Consider the following 27,634-nt stretch of genomic DNA (forward strand, 5'->3'; position numbering starts at 1 on the left):
GAACAGACTTTCCCCGAGTCCCTGCTGCTGGCCCCTGATAAGGTTGTAGGCAGCCACAAGATCCCCCCTCAGTCTCCTCTTGCAGAGACTGAAGAGATTCAGGTCCCTCAGCCTCACCTCATAGGGCTGGCCACGGAGGCCCCCAACCATACAATCTTTATTTGGCTCAAGAAAAATCCATTTTGTTACTGTATTTCTTTACTCTTTAGATAAATCTTTGGACAGAGAAGAAGAGACAGATGCAAACCATAGTTCTACTGTTATCTCTAAATATTACTTTGATAACAAAATAAAAGAAGATTGTATCAGTTCTTGTGCGAAAGAATAATTTAACTCCACTTGCTAATTAGACTTTAAGCAGGGTACCGGTATATATCTATCCTCAAATAAGATAAAGCTAAATTTAAGAAAACAAAAGCAAAGGGGATTGCATTGATTTACTCAAAATTCAGTTACTCACTCATGTGATATTATATATGTTATATTATATATGATATGTTACATTATGCTGCTTTCAAAAGCCTGTCTATTAAAGATGTTCCCAGAGCACTGTGACACAGCTTATTTCACTGCAAATGAAAGTCTGAGTAAAAGGCAGATGAACAGAGCTCTCTGTTAGCAGAAGATGAATTTGTTCCTGTTACTGGAGGAGTCTACAGGAGAAAAAAGAAATAGGGATACGCACGTAATATAGAAAAAGCCTGCTCTTTTATTCTTGAGGGACAACCATCATTATGCTTTATTCTTTGTAATGTATACCACCATAATAATGTGGCATCCTGCAGGATGTATGTACATGCTATACAGCAGTGTAACCAATCTGTACGCAATGTTGCCAGACTGCTACTATTCCCTTACTTGCCAGATTAGTAGGGTGATGCCCATCCCAGACTGCCCCACACCTCCTTCTTCCCCAACCTCTTGCAGCATGGAAGTTGCACATTTCCATATTTGCACAGCGATCACACACTGTGTGGAAACTTTCAAAATTCTGTCTTTCCCCCAAAACACTGTATACAGTTGTATACTATGCATATATCTACCTAGGCCCCTTTTCTGAAGGCAGCTTTCCATTCGGCTTTCAATTACAAACTATATTGTAAAGCCAGGAGTTTATAAAAAGCTTTCTAGATTCAATATTTCTGGGCAAACATTAAAACAAATGCAAGGAAAAACTAACTGTTGTCCAGCTGAACATATGAAAACGTAAGTGAATTTCAAATGACTTCAAAATATTGCAAAGTATATTGTTGGAACATTTTTCTAATGGTTTAATTTCATAATGAAGCTTAAAGATAGTTCTTGGCCTGCTGTAAGTTTCTCTCTTTGTCAGGGTCAAAAGCAGTGGTCAACTTTGCTTGGTTCTCATGAATCTACAAGCTTGATTTTGAGTGGGAGTTCTGAATTTTTAGTGGAAAGGAATTTATAATGATTCATTAGGAATTAGTTTTATTTTCAAAGTCAAAATGAACTCCATAATTCATTCCTTATTCCTATGACATGCAGCTGAGACAACTAAAACGTGCTCACAATTCCTGTAGGTCCTGCGGTGCTATGCGTTGCAATTAAAGTTTGTAAGGTATGCTTTTTCCACTGAACGAGCATGAATCTTTTCTGAACTTTTGTCCTTTTCAAATATTTTAGCTTTCTTACACTTGTTGTAATTTTTATAGTTTCGTATGGCTTATAAAATTATTACTACTAAGAAATATAAGCGAAATACCAATTTCTTGTGACCATCACAGAGAATATATTTGGAATGAGTACAGTTTTAATTAATTATCAAAGTAGTTTTAATATCAATATTAGAGAGTTCCAAACATAACCTTTTGTTCACACTAAAAAATTTGGATGTGTATCCATCACGGCACCAGAAGAAGTCTCATGGAACAGAAAGGCTCTGGAAACCCTAAGATCAAATACTTATTATAAAAATAGTCCTATAAAGAAAAAAACATAGTTAGCTTTTCCTTGTGAAATGCCTGTGTGGGAAGGGGGTGTCTTTAGTTGAAAATTTAGCTGCTATGGGGAAGAATCTAAGAGCCTGGTGACCCCAACTAGGAGGAGGAACGTCATTTTGATCTTTAAAAAGATGCTTTTGGGTTGGGTTTTTTTGTTTTGTTAAGTTTCAGCCCAAATGGTTTGGTTACTTCTGAGAATAAGGCAAGAGGAAAATTATATAGTTTTACGATGTTAAGCATAAAGCATTTACATTTATTGGCCTCATTTACCACAATTAGTATTTGAACTCTGCTCTGAGTAAAGAATTGTCAATTTCCTTGAGGGTTCCTCCACAGTGCTCATCACTACAGCTTGGGTGCTTCACAAATTTCCATTTATTTTCACAGCATAGTGAGGTGAGCCCCATTTAATAGATGGGAAATTAGGGCATAGAGCCATTAATGTCAAAAGTGTCCATCAATTTTGAACATACTCTTTCAGATATGTCTCAGTTGATTTACAGAGTGATTAGCATTACATGCCGCTGTGTGTTCAAAGAACAGTCTTCCACTAAGTTTCTGAAAATAAGACTCAGTTGGTGCATCTACACATGTGCATTACTGTGGAGCTGACTAATTAGCTCCACAGTAAAGCATCACACGTGTGCCAGTATTAGGGTGCAGTAAATGAATGAACTCTGCTGTAGAATAGTACTTTCTGGGACTATCCTACAGCAGAATAATTATGTGTACTGAAATTCACTTGTAGACAGTGACTGGGTCACAAAGGTGCTACAGTACAGAGGCTACCTGCTGGTTAGCCCCGCACTGTAGTACCCTTGTGCCCCAACCAGCCCTGCCACAGGATGTTGAGCCAGGGCAGAGCAGCCCTGGACTGAAAGGCTGTCTGTTCCCCCCTGGTTCCCTGCCAGCCAGGACTGCTCCACCCTAGCTCAGTGTGCTGTGGTCCTCCCGGACACACATGTAAACGCTGCGCCCAGGAGCAATAAATGTGCCAGAATTTATCACTATATGCTAATTGCATGTGTAAATTAACCCAGTGTCATGTCGTTCATGCAGAAAGTGAGCGAGATACAATAATAAACTCTGTAAAAAATCTGGTTGAGGTGGCTTTCTCTTTTTTTGCACACCTAGACTTGTGGCTCGGGGAAGGACAGAAAGGACATAATCCCATGCTGTAAGAGTAGTTTTCACCTTTTTAGCCTCAAGGACCCCCTCCATAACTTTTTGAATTTCATGCCATTCCACTGGAGAATCACCGAGCTACAGTTTAAATTCAGAAAAGATATGAATGATGCCTTCAAGTTAAAAAAGTTATGAACCACTGATGTAGCTGTTGCTAGGTGAGGGTTGTAGGAGCAGGAACCTAATCCTGCAGTGCCCTTTCCACTGTCTTTCCTCTTTCTAACCCTGGTCCATACCTGAGAGAGCAAGGGCAGCCCCTGCTGCCAAGGCTGCACCTGTGAGGTCTCATGCGTTGGTCGTGGCCCCCGTGGCCATTCTCACAGGTCCCAGGAGCATGGAAGGAGTGGAGGGGATAAGCCAGGCTGCACAGCTCTGACCCCACGTTCACCTGCCCACCTGCATCAGAGAGGACTGCTGGGAGCGTGGGACAGCCAGCCCAGTAGCTGCTGCAGGACAGTAGGAGGGCAGGGGAAAAAGCAGTGGTGGCAGCAGTTTCCAGAGGAGCAACTGCAGGCACCACTGGAAAGCTGGGTCAGGCACAAAACAATGGACTCTGGAAGGAGAGTTTTTACCTTTATAAAGGGCTGGGTGACTCAACACCCTTAACAGGATCTCATGGGACCCTGGTTGAGAATCACTGCTCTAGCACATCATTCATGAAACAGTCCTGCCCCTCTTCCCCCACTCCCTCCCTGCTGTGACACATTCACCATACTCTTTCTAACAGCTTCAGGAAATGAACAGGGGGCCTACGGACAACTGCTTCCTTTAATGCTCAACCCTGCTTCATCTCTAGAGATGGTCTGTTGCGTGCAATGTATGACAGAAGTCTAGTGGGGAAAAACATCTACCTTCTCATGTTATCAAAGACTCTACTGTGGTGCAGATGCACAAGGGACCCAAATCAAGATTTCACAGACAGTTGGAACTGTACTTTCTATCAGTTGATGCTTTATATTAAGAGAATGTGAAATGTGCAAAATCAATGTGTGTGTGTGTAATTCCCTACAGTTTTAATACAGTAAACTGAAAGAATAAATGCCATAATTTGGCACCCTGTTGACATTTATATAATCTGGGATTGGAGTTTTTAGTTACACCGCACCCCCCCCCCCGGAACTAGTAGAATACCAAATGTTATGGTGTTATCCATCCCTCCTTAGTGCCAGTCCATGTAGAGAATAACACTACACCATTTGGTATTCTACTGGCTCTAGGCTTGTGTGGTGCATCTAAAAGTTCCAATCCCAAATTATATAAATGTCAGAGTGGTGCCAAATTATGGCATGTATAAAGACCTTCCTATAAGGTGTACTCACAAGGGGCTAAGTTAAGAATACAACAGGCTATTTTAGTCCTGGCATTTCCTACCTTTTACGTGATTGAATGTTTAGCCATAATAATATTCTTTTAGTATAAGTTTTGTGTGTAATAAATAGAGAGAGGGGGTTTTCTAGTATTAAAAGTATTTATATAAATATAAAACTATAGTTGACTTTAACTTTTTAGCTTTACACATGCATATATTTAAGTGTGGCCTTTACTGGCTAGAATATTTACTGGTAATTTTTTTTTAGAAATGTTGTGATTTCTTAGTTGGTCTAATAAAAGGTATCACCTCTGAAACACGAGTTCTAGAGTTTTGCATTTCTTTTTGTCTCAGACCAACATGGCTACCAAGTACATCCCTGAAAAATGAGTTAATTTATGGAGAATAAAGTTGTACCCTTTTAGATTGTAAAATCCAGAATTTAGAAATGGAAAATGCAAGAATCAAAGAGTACATATTTTAAGTGTCGTCTTTATAAAAATCTTTAATCAGTACACTGGTAATCATTAAAGGAGCACACATATAGTACAGTAACGTTGTGTTTATAGCTGGGGTTTTTTAATCAGATTCTTAGCTTTTGAATTATAATATAAAAATAAGGATTCAGTCAACCATTTCTTGACCACCAACTATGAGGTATTCGCAGAAATATTATAAACCTTCTCCTCTTATGCATGTTTATCCAAAGGAGGTACAGAATGAGTCTGTCACATAAAAGCTGTCCCTTTTTGGTAAGAACAGTGCTGATTCATTTTAACTATCCATATCAGAAACCTAGAATAATAATACATGGTATTAATCAGTAATTTCTAATATTAAGCTAATTGGAATTATTTAAAACAGTTTTAATTTTTTTCTTAAGAAAACATTCTAGCCTTTCCATGATCCAAGGAAGCGGAAAAAAAACTCAGAGTCATAGTGGACTCCAAGATGAACGTGAGTCGTCAGTGTGACAAAATCATCAGCAAAGCTAACCACACTTCATCATGCATCAGCAGATGCATGACAAATAGATCCAAGGAGGTGATGCTTCCCCTCTATATGTCATTGGTCAGACTGCAGTTGGAGTACTGTGTCCACTTTTGGGCGTCGTACTTCAAGAAGGATGTTTATCGACTCAAGAGTGTCCAGAGGAGGGCCACTCATATGGTTAGGGGCTTACGTGAGGAGAGACTGAGGGATCTGGACCTCTTCAGCCCCTGCAACAGAAGGCTGAGAGGTGATCTTGTGACTACCTACAAATTCATTAGGGGACGCAGCAAGGGATTGGAGATGCTCTGTTCACCAGGGCGCCTCTTGGGGTAACAAGGAACAACGATCACAAATTGACAGAGATTAGATTTAGGCTAGATATCAAGAAGAACTTCTTCACAGTGAAGGTGGCCAAAATCTGAAATGGGCTTCCAAAGGAGGTAGTGCTCTCCCCTACCTTGGGCGTCTTCAAGAGAAGGCTGGATAGGCATTTGGCTGGGGTCGTCTGACCCAGTACTCTTTCCTACCCAGGCAGGGGGTCAGACTCAATGATCTGTTGAGGTCCCTTCCAGCCCTAGCATCTATAAATCTATAAGGCTCCTGTTCAGTGAAACTTTTAAGCATATTTCTCACCTTTAAACATTTTTAAATGCGCATTAAAGCCAATAGGAGTTCAACAAACATGTGCTTAAAGATTAATATATCCTTAAGTACTTTGATACTTAGGATCTTGAGTACCTTAAGTACTTTGATACTTAGGCAACAGCCCTTGACTTCAGGAGGGCTGATTTTCAATGAGTTAAGGAGATTAGTTCAGGAAGCACAGAGATCCCCGAGGGTAGGGGAGTTGGGAATCCAAGATGAGTGGTCATTCCTTAAGGAGAGGATCCTCTGAGCCCAAAGGATAGTCCCAATGCAAATCGAAGGGGGCAAGAGTGCTCAAATCCCCCATGGCTCACCAAAGGCTTTCAGGAACATCTGAAAGCTAAAAAGGAGACATACACCCAGTGGAAGGGAGGGGCCATCACCAAGGAGGATTATACCTCCATTGCTCAAGACTGTAGGGGAACTGTTAGAAAGCTAAGGTGGAGACAGAACTGGGACAAGTGACCAGGATCAAAGATAACAAGAAGTTCTTGATAACAAGAAGATGCAGGTGTTGTGGTGGACGTAGTCTTTCTGGACTTTAGGAAGGCCTTTGACACTTTCTCTCACCCCATTCTCATTAAAAAATTAGGTGACTGTGGTGTTGATCCCTACACAGTCAGATAGGTTGCAAATTGGTTGGATGGATGCACCCAGAGAGTGGTGGTGGACGGGTCATTTTTGACCTGGAGGGATGTGGGCAGTGGGGTCCCCCAGGGCTTGGCCCTCGGGCCCACACTGTTCAACATCTTCATCAACGAGTTGGATGAGGGGGTGAAAAGCTCCTTGTTCAAATTTGCGGATGACACTAAGATGTGGGGAGAAGTGGGCATGCTAGAAGGGAGGGACAGGCTACAGCTAGATCTGGACAAGTTACAGGTGGACGGATGAGAATAGGATAGGATTCAACACTGACAAGTGCAAGGTGCTACATCTGGGGAGGAAGAACCAGCAGCATACCTACAGGCTGGGGAACTCCCTTCTCGTCAGCACAGAGGCAGAAAAGGATCTTGGAGTCACTGTTGATTCCAAGATGAACATGGGCGGCTTATGTGAGGATGCAGTCAGGAAGGCCAACCACACCTTGTCATGCATCCACAGATGCATCACGAACAGGTCCAAGGAGTGATCATCCCCCTCTATGCAACAATTGGTCAGGCCGGAGCTGGAGTACTGTGTCCAGTTCTGGGTGCCGCACTTCAGGAGGGATGTGGACAACATGGAGAGGGCCCAGAGGAGAGCCACTCGCATGATCAGGGGGCAACAGGGCAGGCCCTACGAGGAGAGGCTATGGGACTTGAACCTTTTCAGCCTCCACAAGAAAAGGCTGAGAGGCGATCTGGGGGCCATCTATAAACTTACCAAGCAGGACCAGCGGGGAATGGGAGAGTCCCTGTTCCCCCAAGCACTACCAGGAGTAACAAGGAATAATGGTCACAAGTTGACTGAGAGTAGGTTCAGGCTTGACATCAGGAAGCACTGCTTCACTGTCAGGGTGACTAGGATCTGGAACCAACATCCAAGTGGTGCTGGCTCCTACCCTGGGGGTCTTTAAGACAAAGCTTGATAATCACCTCGCTGGGGTCGTTTAATCCCAGTACTCTTTTCTGCCCCTGGCAGGGGGTTGGACTTGGTGATCTGCTCAGGTCTCTTCAGACCCTACCAACTATGAAACTATATATTGAGGCATAAGCGCAACATACCCATAATGAGTACAGTTCTCAGAATCTGAGCTATGCCGTTTGCAAGAAAATTCTTCCCCTGGATTTAAAAATGCTCCTACTTACACAATAAACTTTATTGCGTTTGGGTAGTGACTGGTGATTCTATAATCTCCCAGCCAGTCTTGGTAGACATGCTGCCCGTGGGTTGATATGGAGTTCATTTTGGAGCAGTACTTCTAGAGTTAGGACACAGATCACTTGATTAATCTGTTATGATCTATCTAGGTTTGCATAATACTCTTTGTATTTTCATAGGTGAGTAGATATTACATTGTTGGGATGATTACTCTTGCATACAACAGCGCGCTTTGAAAAGGTTATATTCCTTTAATTCTGGGCCTTGTTCAGCTTCTTGGAAAGGGCAAGTGGTTAAGCAAAGCAAGCAGCTGAATGAAACTTCTCCTGTGTTTTGTTGATTAATTCTCTAACCTTTCCCATGGGCCTCAGCACACTTGCATTGACTCAGAATTCATGGTACAGGGGGTAAAATGCTGAGTCTACTGAAGTAATGGGAGTTGTGCCAATTACTTTAATAAGGTCAGGATTTCTCCCATGAAACAATATGATCTATAATACCGCAGGGGGATGCAGATGTGCAGTTGTACCCCTCTTGGACACCCACCATTTAAAACCAACTGCCTTACAGTGGCAGCAGCATTTCTGTTCAGGCAGCAGTGAGGAGTCACTTGACTTTATGGCTTTTTATAATCTACCAGATTGCTTCAAAACTCTTCAGGTGTTAATGAACCTCTTTCCTTTTTTTTTTTAATGGTTTTGAACCACTAATTAAGCTATCCTTTCTTCTGCGGTTCTGTTGTCTCTTAGCTACTCCTCTTAACGTAGCTCCTTTTTCACAGGCCTGCAGACTGTTTTTAACTCTAGCTAAAAGCATTAATTCAGGTGTGGAAACATTAATTCAGGTGAACATCAACTCAGGTGTGAAAATATCCTTCAGTGAAGCATTGGATGAACTGTCACAAAGCTCATGAATACTAGATTTTGTTTTATGCATCTGTAAGAGATGAACATTTAATTCTAATGACAAGTCTGAAAAAGCAGCATCTTTGGATTTTTGTGCTTAGTATATTGTGTTACACATACGATAAAATATAGCAAATTAATGCACATTCCAGAAGAGTAGTATTTGTTTTTTGCTTCAATCCTGAACTGAATAACTCAGTCCCTTGCATATTAGTAAAGCTTCAAGTTTCTTTTTACCTGGAAAAATGTGTGTTGTGTTATATGTGATGAGGGACCACACCATCTGTGCCCCACTTTTCAAAATCTTAGATCTGTCCATGATAGTATCTGTAAGGTTTTGTTCGGGTCTAGGTCCCGAACAAATCTGTTAGGTTTTAGATTCTAATTGCTGTATGAAGTGATTTAGGCAACTTCTTGACATGTGCTCTACTTTAAGCATATACTTATTTGATTTGGGCCTATAACTTGCTTTTTTCCTCAGGGCACTGTACAGTATTCAGGGGAAAGGCTTTTGTACATGCGGCTCCCAGCTGGCTTGAAGTTCCCTTCCACAGATTTTTCAGTATCAGTCACCCACTCTTTAAAAGTCTTTTAAAAATATTTTGTTTTCTTTCATTACTTTTAATTTATTGTTATATTGTCTGGTGCCTAGGGTCCATCATACTGCACCTTGGTGTTTGTGAAAGGTAACTTGCATATCAAAATAGTAGTAGCTACCTGCCTACATGTCATGTTACCTTCCGCTTAGTGGTTTACCTCATATTTGTTGTAAACACATATGTTGTATGTGTTTGAATGCATGTGTCTTTATAAATGCACATATATAACTAATGCTTAAGTGCATCCAGGCATGACCATTTTGTAGACCACAGAAACATCATCGCTTTCTTCACTGTCCTATGTCAGCTCTTACATGATGGTTAGCTGAGCAATGTAAGGTAGTTGGTTGCAGTTTGTAAGTGTTCTGTATTTTATCTGAGCCTTGAAAATTTATTTTCCTTATGTATTTCTCATAGGCTTTCTAAAGGTTGAAAATGTGCTAAAGGGAAAGAGAAACTTTTGAACAAAGAGAAAACCCTTCCTCTTGTGAAAGGTGCCATATAATCTTTATTTATAATGCAGAACAGACACACTCTTGGTTTATAAGGACATCATCTAGAACATGCTCATCCAGTAAACTACATGACATTCAGTATAGCTGACTTGAAATGACGACCCCAGTAGTGTTTGAAACTGTGGTTCCACTGAGTATAGACGTCCCAAGCATGATGCCTATGTCAAGTACCCCCTTTCTGCCTAGATGAATGAAAGAGCCCAGAGAAAGTGATGGAAAAAAATATCTCATGGTGGGCTGCTTACAGATTTGAAAATCCATGTGCCATATCTTGTTAAAGTTCACTGCTGTCGCTTGATTCTGGATAGGCAGGAGGTTGCAGCTGGCAAGGTTTGTTTTATTGCTACACATTTGTAACTGAAATTAGGCTCTGTTTAAAAAATCAAAAATGATGTCAGCTTGAGAGCTTGTCAGTTCAAAAGGAAGAGAATTTAGCATGTATCTTGCTTATACTCTAGGTAGTTGCCAGTTATGTGCCTGCAGCCCAGACTTTAGTGTAAATTTATTTGGTTAGAAAACAACATGCCTTATTATCATAGTTGTTTTTCTTCTTCACACAAACCTTTGGCACTAAACAGGAACTCATTTGTCATGGCTGGTCATTTTAGAGGCGTGATGGCAATGAATGAATGAAATTATACGTGTTAAAAAAAACTATTAAACTATTATACAGTAAATCATGTAGTCCTCCTAGCCCCAGTTGACCGGACTGTTCCCTAGAATAATAAATTATGTTCTTAGTAATCTTGAATGACTTATGGAAGAGGCCTTTTGCTAACTTGCTATCAAGCAGACTTAATAAAGAATGTTTTCCTTCTGTTTCGATTAAACTGTTCTTGCATGATTCCTTATTGATATTCATAATTATATTGATATGAACCACTCTAAATATTCTTTTCCTTCTATGATGGTTACAGGAGCTCTGCGAATGCATGTAGATAATTGGGTTCTCTTTACTTGCCACCTAGCCTTACTATCTTTTGGACGGTCTTACTTCTTGTAATCTTTCCTCATTAGCCAACCCCTCCAAGCCATTTATCATTTTTTCCCTTTCTCCAAATTCCCTGCAATTAGTCAGCATCTTTCTGGTACTGAGATGCTAAGAAATATGTAGTGTTTCTATTCATTTTCTTCTCTGATATTTAACACCAGGGCAAGATGATACCAATCTTTCCTTCACTATACTGGACATGTTTTAGAGGCCTTCAGGCCAGTAGTTCAAATCCAGTCCATGTCAAAAGTGAAAGTTCCAGCTGATGGCTGTCCTGTATGAAATAAATTGGGGCGGGGATGGTTCTCATCTAAACCATCCATATTGCAAAATATTACCCTTACAGTTAGCACCTGAACTGGCATTGTGATAATGGAATAGTTTAACTGAGCAGAATGATCCAATCAGCAATCTTTCTGTTGCTGTTATATCACTAAAACATCTGGGAGATAAATACTGAATAAGTGATTTGTACTCTAAACGTGTTTTTAATTAGGATACCTTGGAGAACACTATTGTTCACTAATTATCATTACAACTGTTAGTTAGAAGAAGCTTTTCAAAAAAGGATTTTGGTGAAATGGGAATTCTGTATTTGATTTAAGTATGGTCAGGATTTTCACCTTCAATGATGTATCATGAAAAAACCTTTAAAACTTCAGGATCCAATCTGCTAAAATTATGATCTAATCTAAATTTAGTAATATTTACAGGCTCTACTCTTCATTTCTTTATTTTGCAGTTTATATTTTTAAGGATTAATTGCACACTTCTGTACAATTTGGTTATGCATTAGTTAACTACTGAGCAGTAGCTTAAAATGTCCTTATTCAGAGGAGTTTTTGGTGGCTTCTACAGATTGCAGAGGACTGTTGTGCCAGTGGCTTCAACTGGGACCTCCATTACAGGAAAGTTGGTCAGCTCCTGTTGGATGTTAAAAATTCCCTCATATGGGTCAAAGATCCACTGAATGCAATGACTTGATTACCTCCCACTCCTGAATTTGCTGCCTATGGGTCAGGGTTGAGGCTCACTGTAGAGTTTGTGACTGCTACTTTCCACTTCTGGTAGCTGTTCAGTGAATAGATACTGTAGAGCTCAGTTTCCTGAGATCTTCATCTGGAACTTTTCCTGTGCCCTTAATTTTTAAAGAGTCTTTTAGAACCTGACTATTCCTTGTTAAGGGAGTGAGAACTATTTTCCACAGATATTTAAATTTCCCAGGTAAGGGAGGGTTGTCCAAAATACTTTGAATAATTGGCTTGTGTGAAAATGAACCATTAAGCAAACAAAAACCAATAACAAAATGTTAAATCAAGTCTAAGGAGAAAAGCAAGCCTCAATCCCCCAGAAAGGAAAGCTAACTAAGATGTGCAAAAGATATTGTATGATCTCAAAAATATTTTTAATCAAAAGAGGTATTGTGGTTTTAAGCCCCAAAATTCGTATTAGATGTTCCCAGACAGATAACTTTGATCGGCTTGCCTGTTCCTTTTAAGCTCCAGACAATGTGGCATTAGCAGAAAGTCAGTTGCAGTGGAGTGTTGTGTTGCTGCTGAATATGGCAAGAGAATACTAAAGAGACAGAGGAAGGGAGGGGAAGATAAAGAGAAAAGTAGAAAAATACAAAATGTAACTTCTTATATAGAGCCACAAACATAGCCGTTTCTTACCCTTCCCTGTTTGCTTTGGTCTGTTCAATACACTTAATCACACAATACTTGAACAACCATTTTAATGGGGTTTCTTTCATGGTCTAGTGATGTAATGAACTAAAAACTCAATGTAATGACTCTCAACCAGGATGCCACACCCATGCATGATTCACAGGATAAACCCACAGATTTCATATAGGAAACCACAGTGCCAAAAGCATTCTGACCTGTTGTGGTCTATCTGGTTTTTGCAACAGAAGAATTGCTCTATTTTTGTGTAGTCAAGAAATGAGTGAAAGCTAAGAGCTGGTGTTTTCCAAAGTGTGCTCTGAGTCTAAGGTTGATAACCATTGGTTTAATCAAATTCTTGCTCCTGATACATGTATGTACAACTGAAGTGTAGAGATTTAATAGCACAAGGAGGTGAAACTTCATGTTGTAAGCTTCAGATTTGCAATATGTAGGGTTGGAGTGGATCCAAGGGAGGTACAGTTGTGACCCATCCCCCTTTGATTCTTGCTTCACCCAAACTTTAAAACCAACTGCCTAGTGGTGGCAGCAATATTTCTATTCAAGTAGTAGTGCTGGAGCCAGTTGACTTCATGGTTCATTTTAATCTATTTGATTCCTGCTATTGTCTCTCCATTCCACATGTGTTAATGATCCCCTATTCTTTTTAGCGGTTTTGATGTTCGACTATTCCAACTGCCCTTTCTTCCGCGATTTTGTTGTCTGTTGGCCATTCTTGGTAATGTCTCTCTTCTGTTTCGCAGCCCTGCAGACTATTTCTAGCTCCAGCTAAAAACCTTAGCTCAGGTATGATAATATTAACGTAGGCATAGAAGTGACTGACAGGTACTGGAGGCACTGTCAAGACGCTCAAGAGGGCTAGATTTTGTTTTATGAAAACTCTATCTTTTGACAATTTTTTCCTAGTTTGTTGTATGTTTTAAACTTAACATATAGTTAGCAAATTAATGTACAGTCCAATAAATTTATATTTCTTTTTGCTTTGATCTTAAAATGAATAATATAGTGCTAGACCCCTATCATATTACTAAAGCTTCTAGTTTCTGTTTAACTGGAGAAAAGTATGTGTTGTTATATGTGATGATGCACCATACCATCTGCACCCCACTTTTCAAAAGCCCAGATCCACCCATGTGTAGGATGACAGGTTCAAGATCATGGCAAGGCTGACACTGCCTTTTTGCCTTTCTGAAATAGATTAAGATGCACTTTTAGATTTATAAAACTTTACGTCTTATCCATAACTAACATGATGATTTTTGAAAGAATTACTATTATGATCCTATTATAAGCCTTGCCCATATAGCTCTGCTGACTTTTTTTTAAATAATGGCCTTCATTCTTTGTTTCCTTTCATCTTGCGTAGTTATTTACACCAGTGCAGTGTGTGAAAAAAGCCTCTAGTGTAGTTTGATGCTATTTTGCATCCACTTTGGATTTACTCTGCATATTGTAGAAGCCTTACCTGACCTCCATTTTGCATTTTGGCTTCTGTTCTATCTAGGCAAGCACACAAATACCAACAGACTTTCCCTATGCCTTAAGAAGGCCGTTTGTGCCTGAAAGCTTACAGTGAACAATTTTTCCAACTATTTGTTGGCCTAATAAAAGATGATCACATCTACCCAAAGAACCTTGTCTGCCTATGTTCATAGACGAACACGGCTACAACCAGCAACCTTATTATAGATGCCTGCATAGACACAGGCTGATGAAGAATAAAGTTCAGAGGGTGGAATAGGGTCCTTTGCAGTTACCAGGTTCATGTATTAAAGGAGAAATGAAGTATAGCTGCTCATGCTGGGAGGGGGGAGGGGGAGGGGAGAAGGGCGGGTAGCTGCCAACATTTTAGAAATTAGGTGAGAATTTTCTGGCTATGCTGGCTTAATACTCATACTTCCTGCATAGCATCTTCAGCAGTTGCTTTAATATGCATATATAGAGGTGATATAAACAGATAAAGAGGGGGAAAAAGGTATGGATTTTTCCTGAAATTTCTGTGTCTGTGTCTGAGAGCAGAGTAGAATACTGAGGAAGACCCAGAGAAATCTAGAGGAAGGGACTGTGGCACATAGTGGGTGTACATAATAGGGTCTTTGAGGCCATGTCATGGATTTTTATTCACAACACTCTATGTGCCCACCATCTAAAAGCTGAGTTCTATGGAGAAGACCTGTAAATGGAAGGATCTAGAGATTGTTTTGTAGACCCAGTAGCTGAACAGTGGAGGACTAATGACTTGAACATGCTACATATGTGCTTGATATCTGGAAAGATCATGGAGCAGGTCCTCAAGGAAACTCTTATGAAGCACCTAGATGAGAACAGTGATCAGGAACAGCTGGCATGGATTCACCAAGAGCAAATCATGCCTGACTACCCTGATCTCCTTTTCTGAATAAGGTGATAAGCTCTGTGGATGGAGGGAAAACAGTGGATGTGATGTACCTTGACTTGAGCAAGGCTTTTGCCACTGTCTTCCATGACATTCTCATTAACAAGGTGAAGAAATATAGGCTAGATGAAAGTACAGTAAGGTTGATACATAACTTGTTGAATCATCATGCTCAACGATTAATCATAAATGTCCAACATCTAGTTGGGAAGAGGTATAAAATGGTGTTTCCCAGGGGTCTGTCTTGGGTCTGGTATTGTTCAAGAGCCTCATTAATGATTTGAATGATGGGATCAACGCCACTCTTAGCAAATGTCTGGATGACACCAAGTTGGGTGGAGTTGCAGACACTTTGGAGGTCGAGGTGAGATTCAGAATGACGTGGATAGACTGGAAAAATGGTCCACGGTCAACCAGATGAGATTCAGTGAGGACAAGTGCAATATCCTGCATGTGGGACAGAATAATTGCATGTACAAATATAGCCTGGGGAATGACTGGCTAGGCTGCAGTATTGCAGAGAAGAACTTAGAGATTTCAGTGGATCAGAGGTGCTCAACCCCCAGCCCATGGGCCAAGTCTGGTTCATGGCCCTTTGACAGCTGACCTATGGGGTTCCCCACATATCCAGAAATTTGGCAGCAAGGGAGTGGATCTAATTAGTCCACTCCACAGTAAAGCATATGTGTAGATGCACTCACTAGGTTGTATTAACAGGAGTGTCATTTGCAAATCAAGGAAAGCGATTATTCCACTCTGTTCAGTACTGGTGAGGCTTCACTTGGAATACCATGTCCAGTGTTGGACACACTTCAAGAAGGGTATGGACAGATAGGAAAGAGTCCACTGCAGAGTGACAAAATGATTCGAGACCTGCGTGGCAAATTATGAAGACAGCTGGAAAGAGCTAGGATTATGTAAATCTAGAGAAGAAAAGACTGAGGAGGAATTTGATAACCATCTTCAAATACTTGGAGGGCAATTACAAAGAGAATGAAGCTGCAGCACAGGAAATTTAAGTTGGAAATTAGGAGGCATCTGACTGAGGATAGTCAAGCACTGGAAGAAGCTGCCTAGGAAAGTTGTGGAATCACTATCCTTAGAAATTTTCAAGAGGATGTTGGACAGAAACTTGGCTGGGGTAGTTTAGTCAGGGGTGATCCTGCCTTGATCAGGAGGCTAGACTAGATGTCCTTGTGAGGTTCCTTCCAACCCTACTTTCCTACGATCATACATGTTTATATCTGTGTAATCAGCTTTTACACTGAGGACTGGACTTGTTGGCCTCAAAGCCCCTTTCTAGTCTTAGATTCCTGCACTGTAAAAAAATCATGAACATACAACTTTTAGCACTGTACCTGAAAAATCGGGGGTAAAATTACAGCAGTGTAAATGTATGCCCATTGCCCACCATGCATGCCCACTGCTACTGGGGTAGCAGTCATCCCAAGGCAAGCAAGCCGTTATCTTCTTCCCTGCCTCTGATTGGTGAGGCTAAGTAACAGTTGCCAACTGCCTTCAGCTACCCCAGAATAGATGCTTATCTGTTTACTGTGGGCACTGGTACAAATTTTATTAAAACACAGAAACAGTGTATATGAGTTGCATATCCAGGTCCTAAGAGTTGTCCTCTGCGAGGCCTGGGTCTTATCACTTTGTGCAACCTTGGACCCACACTTCAGAGACTCACGATTGCACTGGAAGCTGACCTGGTAGGCAGCTCTTGTGTTTGGGGCTGGAATTGCTGCTGGCTCTCTGAATCTTTGGACTGTTTATTGAGGAGATACTGAAGAGTTCGGAGGACAGCTGTATGACTCCCATGTTTATTCTGGATATGAAGAGTCCAGCTGACACACACACTCTTATGTCTTACCACTGAGACGAAGCAGTCATCTCCAGGAAAAGGTTGGAGGGGACTGTGCCAGATATACCTTATACTGTAAATTTATGCAGCAGCAACCCAGTGGGAAAGTCTATGTTGGAAAACACCAGTAAAGTTACCACATAATAGTGCCCTAAGAAAAGTTTCACATGAATTCCAAATGCTGGCTGCTATTAGTTATAAATAAGTTTAAAATGATGTAATTTTTAAAGAAACTTGTAAGTCAGCCATTTAAATCTAAGCAATACATTTTTGACTCCTTGAAAGGCTGAACGCTGATCTGTACATCAGCAGAGACGTAAGCTAACGTACAGGGAAAAGCAGAGGGCATCAATTATACATATATTACTTCACTCCCTCCCTCCCTATTTCCCCAGGGACCTGGAGGTTTCATGGGTTTTGGCCCAATGCGTTTTCTGATCATCCTGTTGAATTTTAACAGTGTATTTTTTTTTTTGTACTTTTCTTCAATTACTTAGCCACAGGGCAGCCTGTGGGTTAGAGGAAAGTGAGAACAGCAGCATATGAAAGCAGACTATTATTACTTATTAACTATATTGCACCATAGCTTCCCTTTTTTTTACAGAAGGCAGGGTAGATATATGTTCTTTACAGACATATTAAAGAAGGATCCCTCCTCTAAGGATCTTGCAATCTGGGTTAGACATGGCACATAGAAAGAGATAAGAGGCCTGATTTGCTGCTATGCTCTGTCTGTTTCTCACTGATCCAGCAATTCATAGTAGTCATGAATTCAACATACAGCTGTTTTCTATCACCAGAACCACACAGTGCAGACAGATGTGTATCACTGAGTCTTGATCTGATACTGTTGTGCAACAACTGGCTTCCTGATTTCACAAAGAGAGAGAAAATCATAAGCAAAGAAGCATATAGGGCTGAGTAACAGTGAAGAAAGAAAGGGCTTTAACAGTGACACACAAGAAAGAAGACAGAAACAACACTTAGTGTACAGAGACACTTTACAGAAAGCTTTGATTCACATGACAGGCAATACCAGCAGGAAGTCAAGAGACTAAAAAAGTCTCTTGTCTACTCAGGCTATTGGTAACTCAAGATTCCTACATATTTTTCAGGTAAAAAACATTATGATTGAAATCTTAATTAAAGCAGAAAGTAAACTAATCAGTAGAGTATTACAGTAAGAGCTATAGGCAGCCAGGGTAGCTATACCCACTTAACATTGCTCATATATTTCCATTAATGTATAACTTCTCTGAAGTTTTAATTTTTCTGGCTTCATTTTGGAATATTCCTGTTCATCCAAGGAGCAGTTTCTCCCTCCATAAAGTCTCCTTTGAAAAGAGTTGAGCATGTAACCAATATACAGAAAGAAAAAAAATCAGCTGCTTTTTTTCCCTCCTCCTTCATAGATTCATAGATTTCTAGAGTCAGAAGAGACCTAATAAATCATCGGGTCCGACCCCTTGCTCCAGGCAGGAAAGAGCACTGGGGTCAGGTAACCCCAGCCAGATGCCTGGCTAATCTCCACTTGAACACCTCCAGGGTAGGGGAAAGCACCACCTCCCTTGGAAGCCCATTCCAGATTTTGGCACCCTCACCATAAAGAATTTCTTCCTTATGTCCAATCTAAATCTGTTCTCCTTTAGTCTGTGGCCATTTTTCCTGGTAACCTTAGGGGCACTCTGGTAATCAGAGTGCCCCTATTCCTTTCTCCCCCCTCACCCCCCGCCCGATGAGTTTGTAGGCAGCCACAGATCGGCTTCTGGAAAAGACACTTGAAATTTAAAAGTTGGCAAAGTCACTGTACCAAAGTAATAGAATTGCTTTCCAGTACTCTGGTGAAAATCAGATTTAACCCAATAAAATTATAAGTGTTTATTTAAGCATATATACTGGATTATGTTAAGCAATAAAGCTAACAATCTTCCATCACTCCACTGGTCACCCGCTGTGGTCAATTACAGTTTCTAAACTTGTGGGATAAATAAATATCAAGTGTTTAGCTATTGCATGTCTTGACTAAATTTAAACCAAAGTAAAACCTTCTGGCACTACATATCCTATAATTAGCTAAGTTTTCCAACAGTAGTAAATGTTGCACCTTTATAGCACTTTTCATCCAAGGATCTCAAAATGTTTTCCATACATTAATGAACTCAGTTAGTTAATCCAAGGACTGTGAAGGAGAACTGAGGAAGAGAAAAACTAAGTATCTGCTGAAGGTGACAAAAGCCAGTCAGACAGGGTTGAGAATGGAATCCCTGTTTTCCAATACTTTAATTGCTCAGAAATAATCTCATGTATGTCTAATATGCAAAAAAGACCAGATTGCTTTAAAATGTATATCTTGTTTAAAATTAATATTTTATCCTCCATCTAAACTTATGTAATGCATGTTTCTGCTAGAAAAAGTAATCTATATGATATTAATTTTCCTTTTGGAATGTCTGGAGGCCTGTGATGTGATAGGCACCTTGTTCACATTCGCAGATGACACTGAGATGTGGGGAGGGCTGGACACGCTAGAGGAGAGGGGCAGGCTGCAACTGGATTTGGACAGGTTGCGGGAGTGGGCGGGTGAGAACGGGATGGGATTCAGTGCTGACCGGTGCAGGGAACTGCACCTGGGGGGGAAGAGCCAGCGGCATGCCTGCGGGCTGGGGAACACCCTTCTCATCGGTGCAGAGGCAGAAAAGGATCTTGGAGTCACTATTGGTTCCAGGATGAACATGGGCTGCCAATGTGAGGATGTGGTCAGGAAGGCTAACTGCATCTTGTCATGCATCCACAGATGTATCACGAGCAGGTCCAAGGAGGTGATCCTCCCCCTCCCTGTATGTGACATTGATCAGGCCGCAGTTGGAGTACTGTGTCCAGTTCTGGGCACCGCACTTGAGGAGGGCTGTGGACAGCATGGAGAGGGTCCAAAGGAGGGTCACTCGCATGATCAGGGGGCAGCACGGCAGGCCTTATGAGGAGAGGCTGTGGGACCTGAACCTATTCAGCCTCCACAAGAGAAGACTGAGAGAGGATCTGGTGGCTGTCTGTAAACTTGTGAAGGGGAACCAGCATGCAGTGGGAGAGTCCCTGTTCCTCTGAGCACTACCGGGAATAACAAGGAATAACGGCCATAAGTTGACTGAGAGTAGGTTCAGGCTAGACATCAAGAAGCGCTACTTCACAGTCAGGCTGGCTAGGATCTGGAACTGACTTCCAAGGGAAGTGTTGCTTGCTCCTACCCTGGGGGTCTTCAAAAGGAGGCTAGATAATCACCTAGCCGGGGTTGTTTGACCCCAGCATTGTTTCCTGCCCAGGGCAGGGGGTTGGACTTGATGATCTGCTTAGGTCCCTTCTGACCCTACCAACTATGAAACCATTACTTATTCAGTATGACACATTTATGAAGATGCCACAAGAATTGTTGACATGCTAGTTAGTATTTTGAAAATATACTATCCTTAAGTACTAGAGCTTTTTGATATCTGTGTTATTCAGATCTTCTTTTCAAAATTTGCCTTTACAATTCGATTTACATCAATTAAGATTATAGAGTAAATTTTACTTAAGGATTCACTTGAGAGAAAACTATTAAAATGCACAGAAAATTATGCATTTTAAAAATCAGGAGCAGTACTCCCAAAACCTTGTGCATCTACAAAATGTAAATATGGATTCATACACTAGGTATTTAAGTCAACCCCTGAAGAATCACAAAAGTATTTTCAAAGGTCTTTTTATAATGTGTTGTTTCATTTTGTTTTCTGCCTGCCTTACCTCTGTGTTCTTCATTTTCTCTTTTCCCTACTGTTGCTTTGAGTGTCTTACTCCTTTGGATTGCTTCTCTGTAGCTTATGAAAGCTCATTTCTCTTGGAACAAATTAGTCTATAAAATGCTAAAATCCTTGTCTTCTGCCTACTCTCAGACTCACAGTTAACTACCCCTCTCTTCTTAACAAGTCGTCTTCTACTTTGACATTCCACTCATGAATATGGTTTCACTGTGGTTGTGACAACGTTGGGATTGGTGCCAGGGTCTTAGGGTTAGGAATAGAGCCAGGCTTGTATCACCACTTCTAAACAAACGACAATAGGAATATTGGTTTTTGAGTCTCAGTGGCAGGGGAGGTATTGTTTTAACACGGTTTCTGGAACTGAGTTTGAACTGTATTTAAATCCTGTTATAAAGCTTGTGTAGACAGAAACTTTCTTTCCAATTTTACTAGTGTACTCCCTCATTTTGTTTCTCCCTTGGAGCATCTCCTGCCTCTTAGTCAGTCACTTTACTTTTATTGTCAACTTTGAATGTGCTTCCTGAGTTCCAGTTTGGAACTCTGTCCTATTTCTTTCCTTACTGTAACTTTTACTTTTAGTATGTCTTACTTGTCATTATGGACAGGGCCAATCCTAGGGTACAGCAAATTGGGGCAAATGCCCCAGACCTCGTGCTTTGGGGGGCCCCACGGAGCAAGGTGGAGTGGCCATGGCCCCTTCCGTGGGGCCCGCCTGCTGTTGGCAACTGCACCCCGTGCTGCAGAAGAAATGCAGAGACCACCTCCCCCTGGGCATGGGGGAGACCCCAGGCTGTGCCGTGCCTTTGTAGGGTCTCACAGACCCTGCACAGTGTTAAGAGGGCCCTACACAGACTGATTTGTCCTGGGTCCTGCACCCGCTAGGGTCAGCCCAATTATGGACATTATGAAAGAACCCGTGACCCTTTGCAACTAACTTTTGTTCTGTCATTGGCTTCCCTGGAGCCAGGTACTTCTTTATTGTGGCCTTGCCTCATTCTTGCTAGTTTAAAGCCCTTGCCTAGAATCCAGTGCAGTTCAAGGAAATGTTGTGCTGTTCCCATTCCTCCACAAAGGAGGACCACAGGTATAGGCGCACAAGCAACTTACCACAGGTTAAAGTTTACTGCACATTAACAGTACCATGGTAACTGCCCAGGCATATATACTTACTCCATGGTAATTCAAAGCTCACTTAGAGCTACTTAGACTTCAGTGAAGGAGGAGTAAGAAAGGCTAGCTTTAACTCACTGTGGGGTAGAAGTGGGCACAAGGGCAATTACCATGAAGCAGCCAGCACCTAATAAATTCCCAACCCTTTACCTGGAGGTAAGTGGTTTGCATCTCTATATTTGTGGGCTCATACCCTAGTGTGATTTGACCCTGGACCCCTCTAACCACTTCAAGAAGATCGGTTTCTTCTCTTGGCCCATGTCTTCACTACTTTGGGCTTTTTAAACTAACATCGCGTTTTCTAAGATTCCAAGACCCATGAATGCCGCGTGCCCCGGGAGGCTAGGCAGGGCACAGGGCCACCCACAGGCAGCAGTGGCAGGGATGTGGCGGCGGGGAGCGGGGAGCTCTAGCAGGCAGCCACAGTGGTGTCAGGGAGGGGGGTGTCAAGCGCCGGCCAGCGGTCATCCACCACCTGTAGATGCCACCAGTAGTATCGGCAGTGGCGATTGGGGACCACCCACAGATGCCGCCAGCGGTGTTGGCAGTGAGGGTGGGGGTGGCAAGCGGCAACCACCCACAGGCGCTGCTGGCAGTGTTGCAAGCACTTTTCACAGGGGGTGCACTGCCAATCTCAGGGGGTGCTCGTGCACCCCCAACACATTGCCAATGCCAACACCATATGATGGAACTAACAAGACACATGTAATACTTTACAGTTGAGTTGCACTGCTTTTCTGGCTTCTTATTTCCTCCCCCTTGTTGTATTTGCATGCTGTGTCTTTGGATGGTGAACTCTGGGGAAAGGAATTCAAATCCATCCATAGGACATCTGCCACAGTGCTGATACTGACATCATTGTCATCATTATGTTACAGTCCCCTATTGTAAGCAATAGAGGAGGTGGGATAAAGAAGAGATATAGAATGTCACATAAGCATGAGCCTAGTGTGCAGTGATAATAACCAGTGCCATTCCCAGGATTATACATTGGCTGGCTAGGTGCCATGCTGGTATCCCCTCCTAAAAAATTAAAATTTGAATAGATGACCAATGGAGGGGAGGTAAGCACCTTCAACAGAGGCATTCAGAAACAGCCAAGACGGGACAGGGGAGAGCGACATATGGAAATATCCTGCATGGTGTTTAGTGTTAGAAACATGACTCAGCAAGTTATTTTCAGTCCTTTCATTGTTGATGGGGTGGTATGCCAGTTTAATGAAAACTGGGCCTTTTTTTTATTCTGTAGCATCTTTCTTGTGTGTCTCTGTGTGTTCAAGTAGGTGCTTATTAAAATAATATTGTACAGAGGTATACTTTTTACATCTTTAGAGCTCCTTTTGGAAAAAAAAAATTAGTTCTGTCCAGGGATAAACGGAGAGCATGGAGCAGATAGAAAGGGGGGGTTTAAGAATATTTTTTGCACACTAGGCCATTAGCTCAAATCCCACTCAAATCAACAGTGTGCTGGGATTATTCTTCTTGGATGGCTTTTTGGTGGTTTTTGTGGAACTGGTGCATAGTAGCCATTGTGCAAATAGCTCAAGCACACTTGACATTTGTTGAGATTATTCTCATGCACAGTGGAAAGAGACAAACTATCTAATGAGTCGAGAAACTGAATTATGTAAGTGTCCTCAAGAAAACTGGTGGGTACCCAGGTAAGATAGTGTGGGGGAAGCTGCTGTGTTTTGTAAGAATATTTGGTTTTGTTGTTTGTTCATATTTTTCAGAATCTACCTTTTTCTTTCAGAGGTACCAAAGCCAATTGTTGGCTTTCAAATTATTCAGTTAGATGGAGAGCCAAATTTAAACATGCCATTTGCAAGTGCAACTTCAATGACTTTGCACTGACATCAGTGACTCTGCATCTGCTTACCTCAAATGTGAACTTGACCCAGTAGAGTGTGATACATATTGCTATTAGGGTAAAGTTTGAAGCCTTGACAGTTCAACTGTCAGGAGTTACACTTTCAGAAAAATGCAGTAAGCTCTTAGATGTCACTGCCAGCATCTTGACAGTGCCTATTATTCTGACAATTAGAAATGGAGTTTCTCTTATGAAAAGTCCTATAAAATGGAATACAGAAGGAGAAGCTTTTCTGTAGAGATGTTGGAGTACTCTATCAAAGCTCTTGTTGCAAGGATGTGATTTTCTATTAAATTCAGATGGTTGTTGTGTAACTTCTGCAGAGCCTTATTAAGTTCTCTGGAATCCAACTGACTTCATCCCTGTAGGTCTTTCTTGTAAGAATTATTTCCAGAATGGACAATAGTAATGTGAGAGACTTGAGGTTATTCTGAAAAGTTAATGGGGGACATTTTTTTCAATCTGCTTTGCCTGAAATACTGGTTATTATAGGCATTAGTTTTACCTCTTAAAAAAAAAAAAAAAAAAGATACCAGTACCCTCTGAGCTCTGTGTGCTCCAAATATGTATTTAAACATCCATAGAGATTGGATTGTGGTAGCAAAATAGTTATGGTGACTAAAATTACAACAAACTTTTCTTTTGTTCTCTCTTTTATTAACATTAGGTGTTCTGTGCCTGCCAGAAAGCCTGAATCTTCACAAAGATCAACAAAGGTCAAATAAGCCAGGTGAAGTCCAGATTTTTAGCCAGTCGGAGTTAAGGACCATCGAGCAGTCCTTGCTTGCTACACGTGTGGGAAGCATTGCCGAACTTAGTAAGTACAAGATAGTCTAAAGTATTTTCTCATTTTTGGGTAAAAAAAAACCAGTGTTTTGTGAATTTTTTACTGAAAGCATGCTAGAGCAGGGGTGTCAAACATATGGCCTGTGGGCCAGATCCAGTCTGCAGAGCAGAGACACTCAGCCCACAGGCTTTGCCCTGACTCTGTAGCTGTGATGTGGTGCATTCCTGGAGTGGCAGCCAAGCACCCACCGTACTGGGCTTATTCCCATGGTGCTTTTGGGGAAGAAACACCACTGCTCTCACATGGGTGCCTGTCTGCCACCATGGGTAGAAGCTGTGGTGCCAAGCTTGTTCCTGTAGTGCACCTGGGGCTCCGGCACAGTGGCTTTCACTCAGGCACTTGGATGCTGCTGTGAAAACAAGCTGTGGTGCTTCTGGGGCTGCAGCAGCATAGCTCTCACCCACTTGGCTGCCAAGTGCCTGGGCAAAAGTAGTGGTGCTGGAGCTTGAGCAGAACTGTGGGAAGAAGCCTGGAACCATGGCTTCTTCCCAGGGCTGCAGCCAAGAATCCAGGATGCCGGGCTTCTTCCTGCCAGGTTCCTGACTGGCTGGAGCAGACACCACATGCAACACCCACCCTGCATGGGCCCCACACAGTGCTGCATGCGGTGCAGTCCCAGACCAGCTGGAGTGGACGCTATGTACACTGGATGCAGCATGGAGAGTGTCTGAGGGCTTAGTCTGGTTGCAGGGCCAACCTTGCATCATTCATTTAGCCCAGGGGTATCCAACCTTTTTGAATGTGGGGCCAGGTCACAAACTTTATCACCCAGTGGGCTGGTGAGCCATAGTCAAAGACCTTACAGGAAGTGGTATCATATCAGGAAGTGATGTCACGTGACCTTTGACACCAATGAAGTTGCAGGAAGTGACAATGAAATGGGCCTGGAAATGTGGTTTAAAATCCAAAATAAAAACAATATAAAAGCAACAATGAAATAATACCAAACACTTGACTAAAATAAACATGGTCACATAATGAAAGAAGCATAATGCAAGTCAACAGATCAAATGTGGAAAAGATATCAGCCAGAGTGGAAACTAATCAAAGGTGGAGGGATGTGTCTCAGCGGGAGACACCTGCATGGCGCTTTGCAGCCTCTGCCGCTCACTGCCTTGCAAGGTGCAGGCGGGAGGGGAGGGAGGAGGGAGTGGGGGCTCCTCAGGGCATCCGAGGGGGCGCGAGAGAGAGACTCGTGGCTCAGCTGGGCACGGAGTGGGGTGGGGAGAGCTGCTGCCACATGCGGGAACCCCAGTACAGGCTCCTCCTTGTCCTCCTGGCCGCAGCCTCCCTGGGATGTGTGGGAAAGGCACCCTCCGCTCCACCACTGCCTACCTCGCTGCCCCGGTGGCCACATGTGCCCCCATAGCCTCCCGTCCCCAGCAGCACATGAGGCCCAGAGAGCTGCAGCGCCTGGGGGGGAGACTGGCCGGGGGAGTAGGCACTGCCTTGCTGTGGGGCAGGGCAGCGGGGCTGGCTTGAAGCGGGCGGGTGAGGAGGCAGGTGCAGTCTGGCAGTGCCAGCAGCCACTGATCGCCTTCCTGTGCGGGGCCACTCCAGCAGCACAGGGCACAGGCACGGGCTCGTGTCGGGGTGGGGAGGCGGGGGCAGGAGCACGGGTGCTCCCGGACATGCATCCTCCCCGCCAGTGGCTGGCGTGTCCCAGGCCTGCGAGTGGAGCCGTTCCTCCGCCCCCCAGTGGCAAAGTTCTCATGTGAAGGCTCTGTCCTGCGCCTGCCCCAAGCCTGTGGCACTGGCTGTGGTCCCCCCGGCGGGCACCAGCTCCTTGGGGCGGCTGGGCAGGTGGGGCTGCTCAGCAGCCGCAGCCAGCACAACCCCCAGCCGGGGAGGGGTCCAGCCCGCAAGGGACCCGGCTGGGCCGCGCCGTGCTAACTCAGTGCATGTGGGAAATTTGTCCCTTCCCCAGCCCTTCAGCAGCCATTAGGAAGCCACTGAGGGGCTGGGGGAGGGAGAAGGGGTTTCCTATCACAGCACAGTGGGCCACAGAAAATGCCTTGGTGGGCTGCATGGAGGCCCACGAGCTGTATGTTGGACAAGCTTGATCTAGTCCATAGACTGGTCCCAACCCACTGATTTGGCCCACAGGGCCAGATGTGTTTGCCACCCCTGAACTAGAGCATAGAAGTACTGATGATTGTGCTTTCTTTTAGTGGTAGGAAGGAGGGCTTTCTTTTGTCCTACATGGACCCCCCGCTGGTCAGTTTGGAAGCTGAAAGGTGATATGAGCCATTGGGAGGGAGGAGGTAAAAACAAAGATGATACCGTCAGCATTACATAGGTTAAGGCCTCTATCCTACCTTTCCTCCCCCAACATCCAGCAGGAGGGAAAAATGAAACAGAATTAGATCTGTAGGAGAGGATTTAGCTGCCTGGAAGATAAATTATTTGTTATTAATCAAAACACTTTTTGAGCAGTGTGATGAGTTATGATACCTGTCAAAATTCTAAAGCTTTGATTTCAGTATGGATAAATTATTTACAGTTTTCTCAGCACCACTGAAACATTGTGTGTGTTGGGAGCAAATGCTGTGTGAATTCTAATGCCATGTCAAAATGGGGAGACTGCAGGTATGTTAAGGTTTTGATTAAGGGAAATTTTTATGTTACTTGTTTATACTGTAGCCTCCAATTCAAATATTTAGCCAAGTGGATGGATCCATGTACAGATGTACAAGTGGCCTACTTTGGTGCATTCCAGGATGACAAGATGGTTGTCATACGTGTTTGCCAAAAATACTGACATATCATTCTTCAGGGCTGCAACTTGAAAGTGTGCCCCATCCAATGGGAGTCGATGACAATTGTGTGCTGATATCTGAAAACAGAATTAGGTGCTTCAAGTATATTGACAGTGTTCAGAAAGGCTCATCAAGCAGGGAGTCGAGGCATCTCCCTTTACTTCTCTGTACACCTATCACACTGCAAATGTGTTAGCAGGAGTAGTAATTGGCCCAACTTGTGATGTTAGCTACTCTTCAGTATGTTACCATGTGCACATGCTTATCCCATGGCAAATGCAAGACAACTTCCCCCTTGCATGGTAAATGAAGGCAGTGAAAGCATGGAAAGCTATCTCGCATTTACC

At 42.7% G+C, this 27,634-nt stretch overlaps 1 protein-coding gene across 1 annotated transcript in view; it reads left to right on the top strand.

Annotated features, from left to right (window-relative positions):
• BTBD11 (BTB domain containing 11) overlaps positions 1–27,634 on the top strand; it is a 289,139-nt gene that overhangs the window by 147,959 nt on the left and 113,546 nt on the right. The window contains exon 3 of the mRNA XM_019544797.1: positions 24,349–24,498. Coding sequence (XP_019400342.1) covers positions 24,349–24,498 — 150 coding nt within the window. The remainder of the gene's footprint in view (positions 1–24,348; positions 24,499–27,634) is intronic.

This window comes from Crocodylus porosus, unplaced genomic scaffold, assembly GCF_001723895.1.
Source record: "Crocodylus porosus isolate Cpor-Errol unplaced genomic scaffold, CroPor_comp1, whole genome shotgun sequence".
In the NCBI taxonomy this organism is placed as follows: Eukaryota; Metazoa; Chordata; order Crocodylia; family Crocodylidae; genus Crocodylus; species Crocodylus porosus.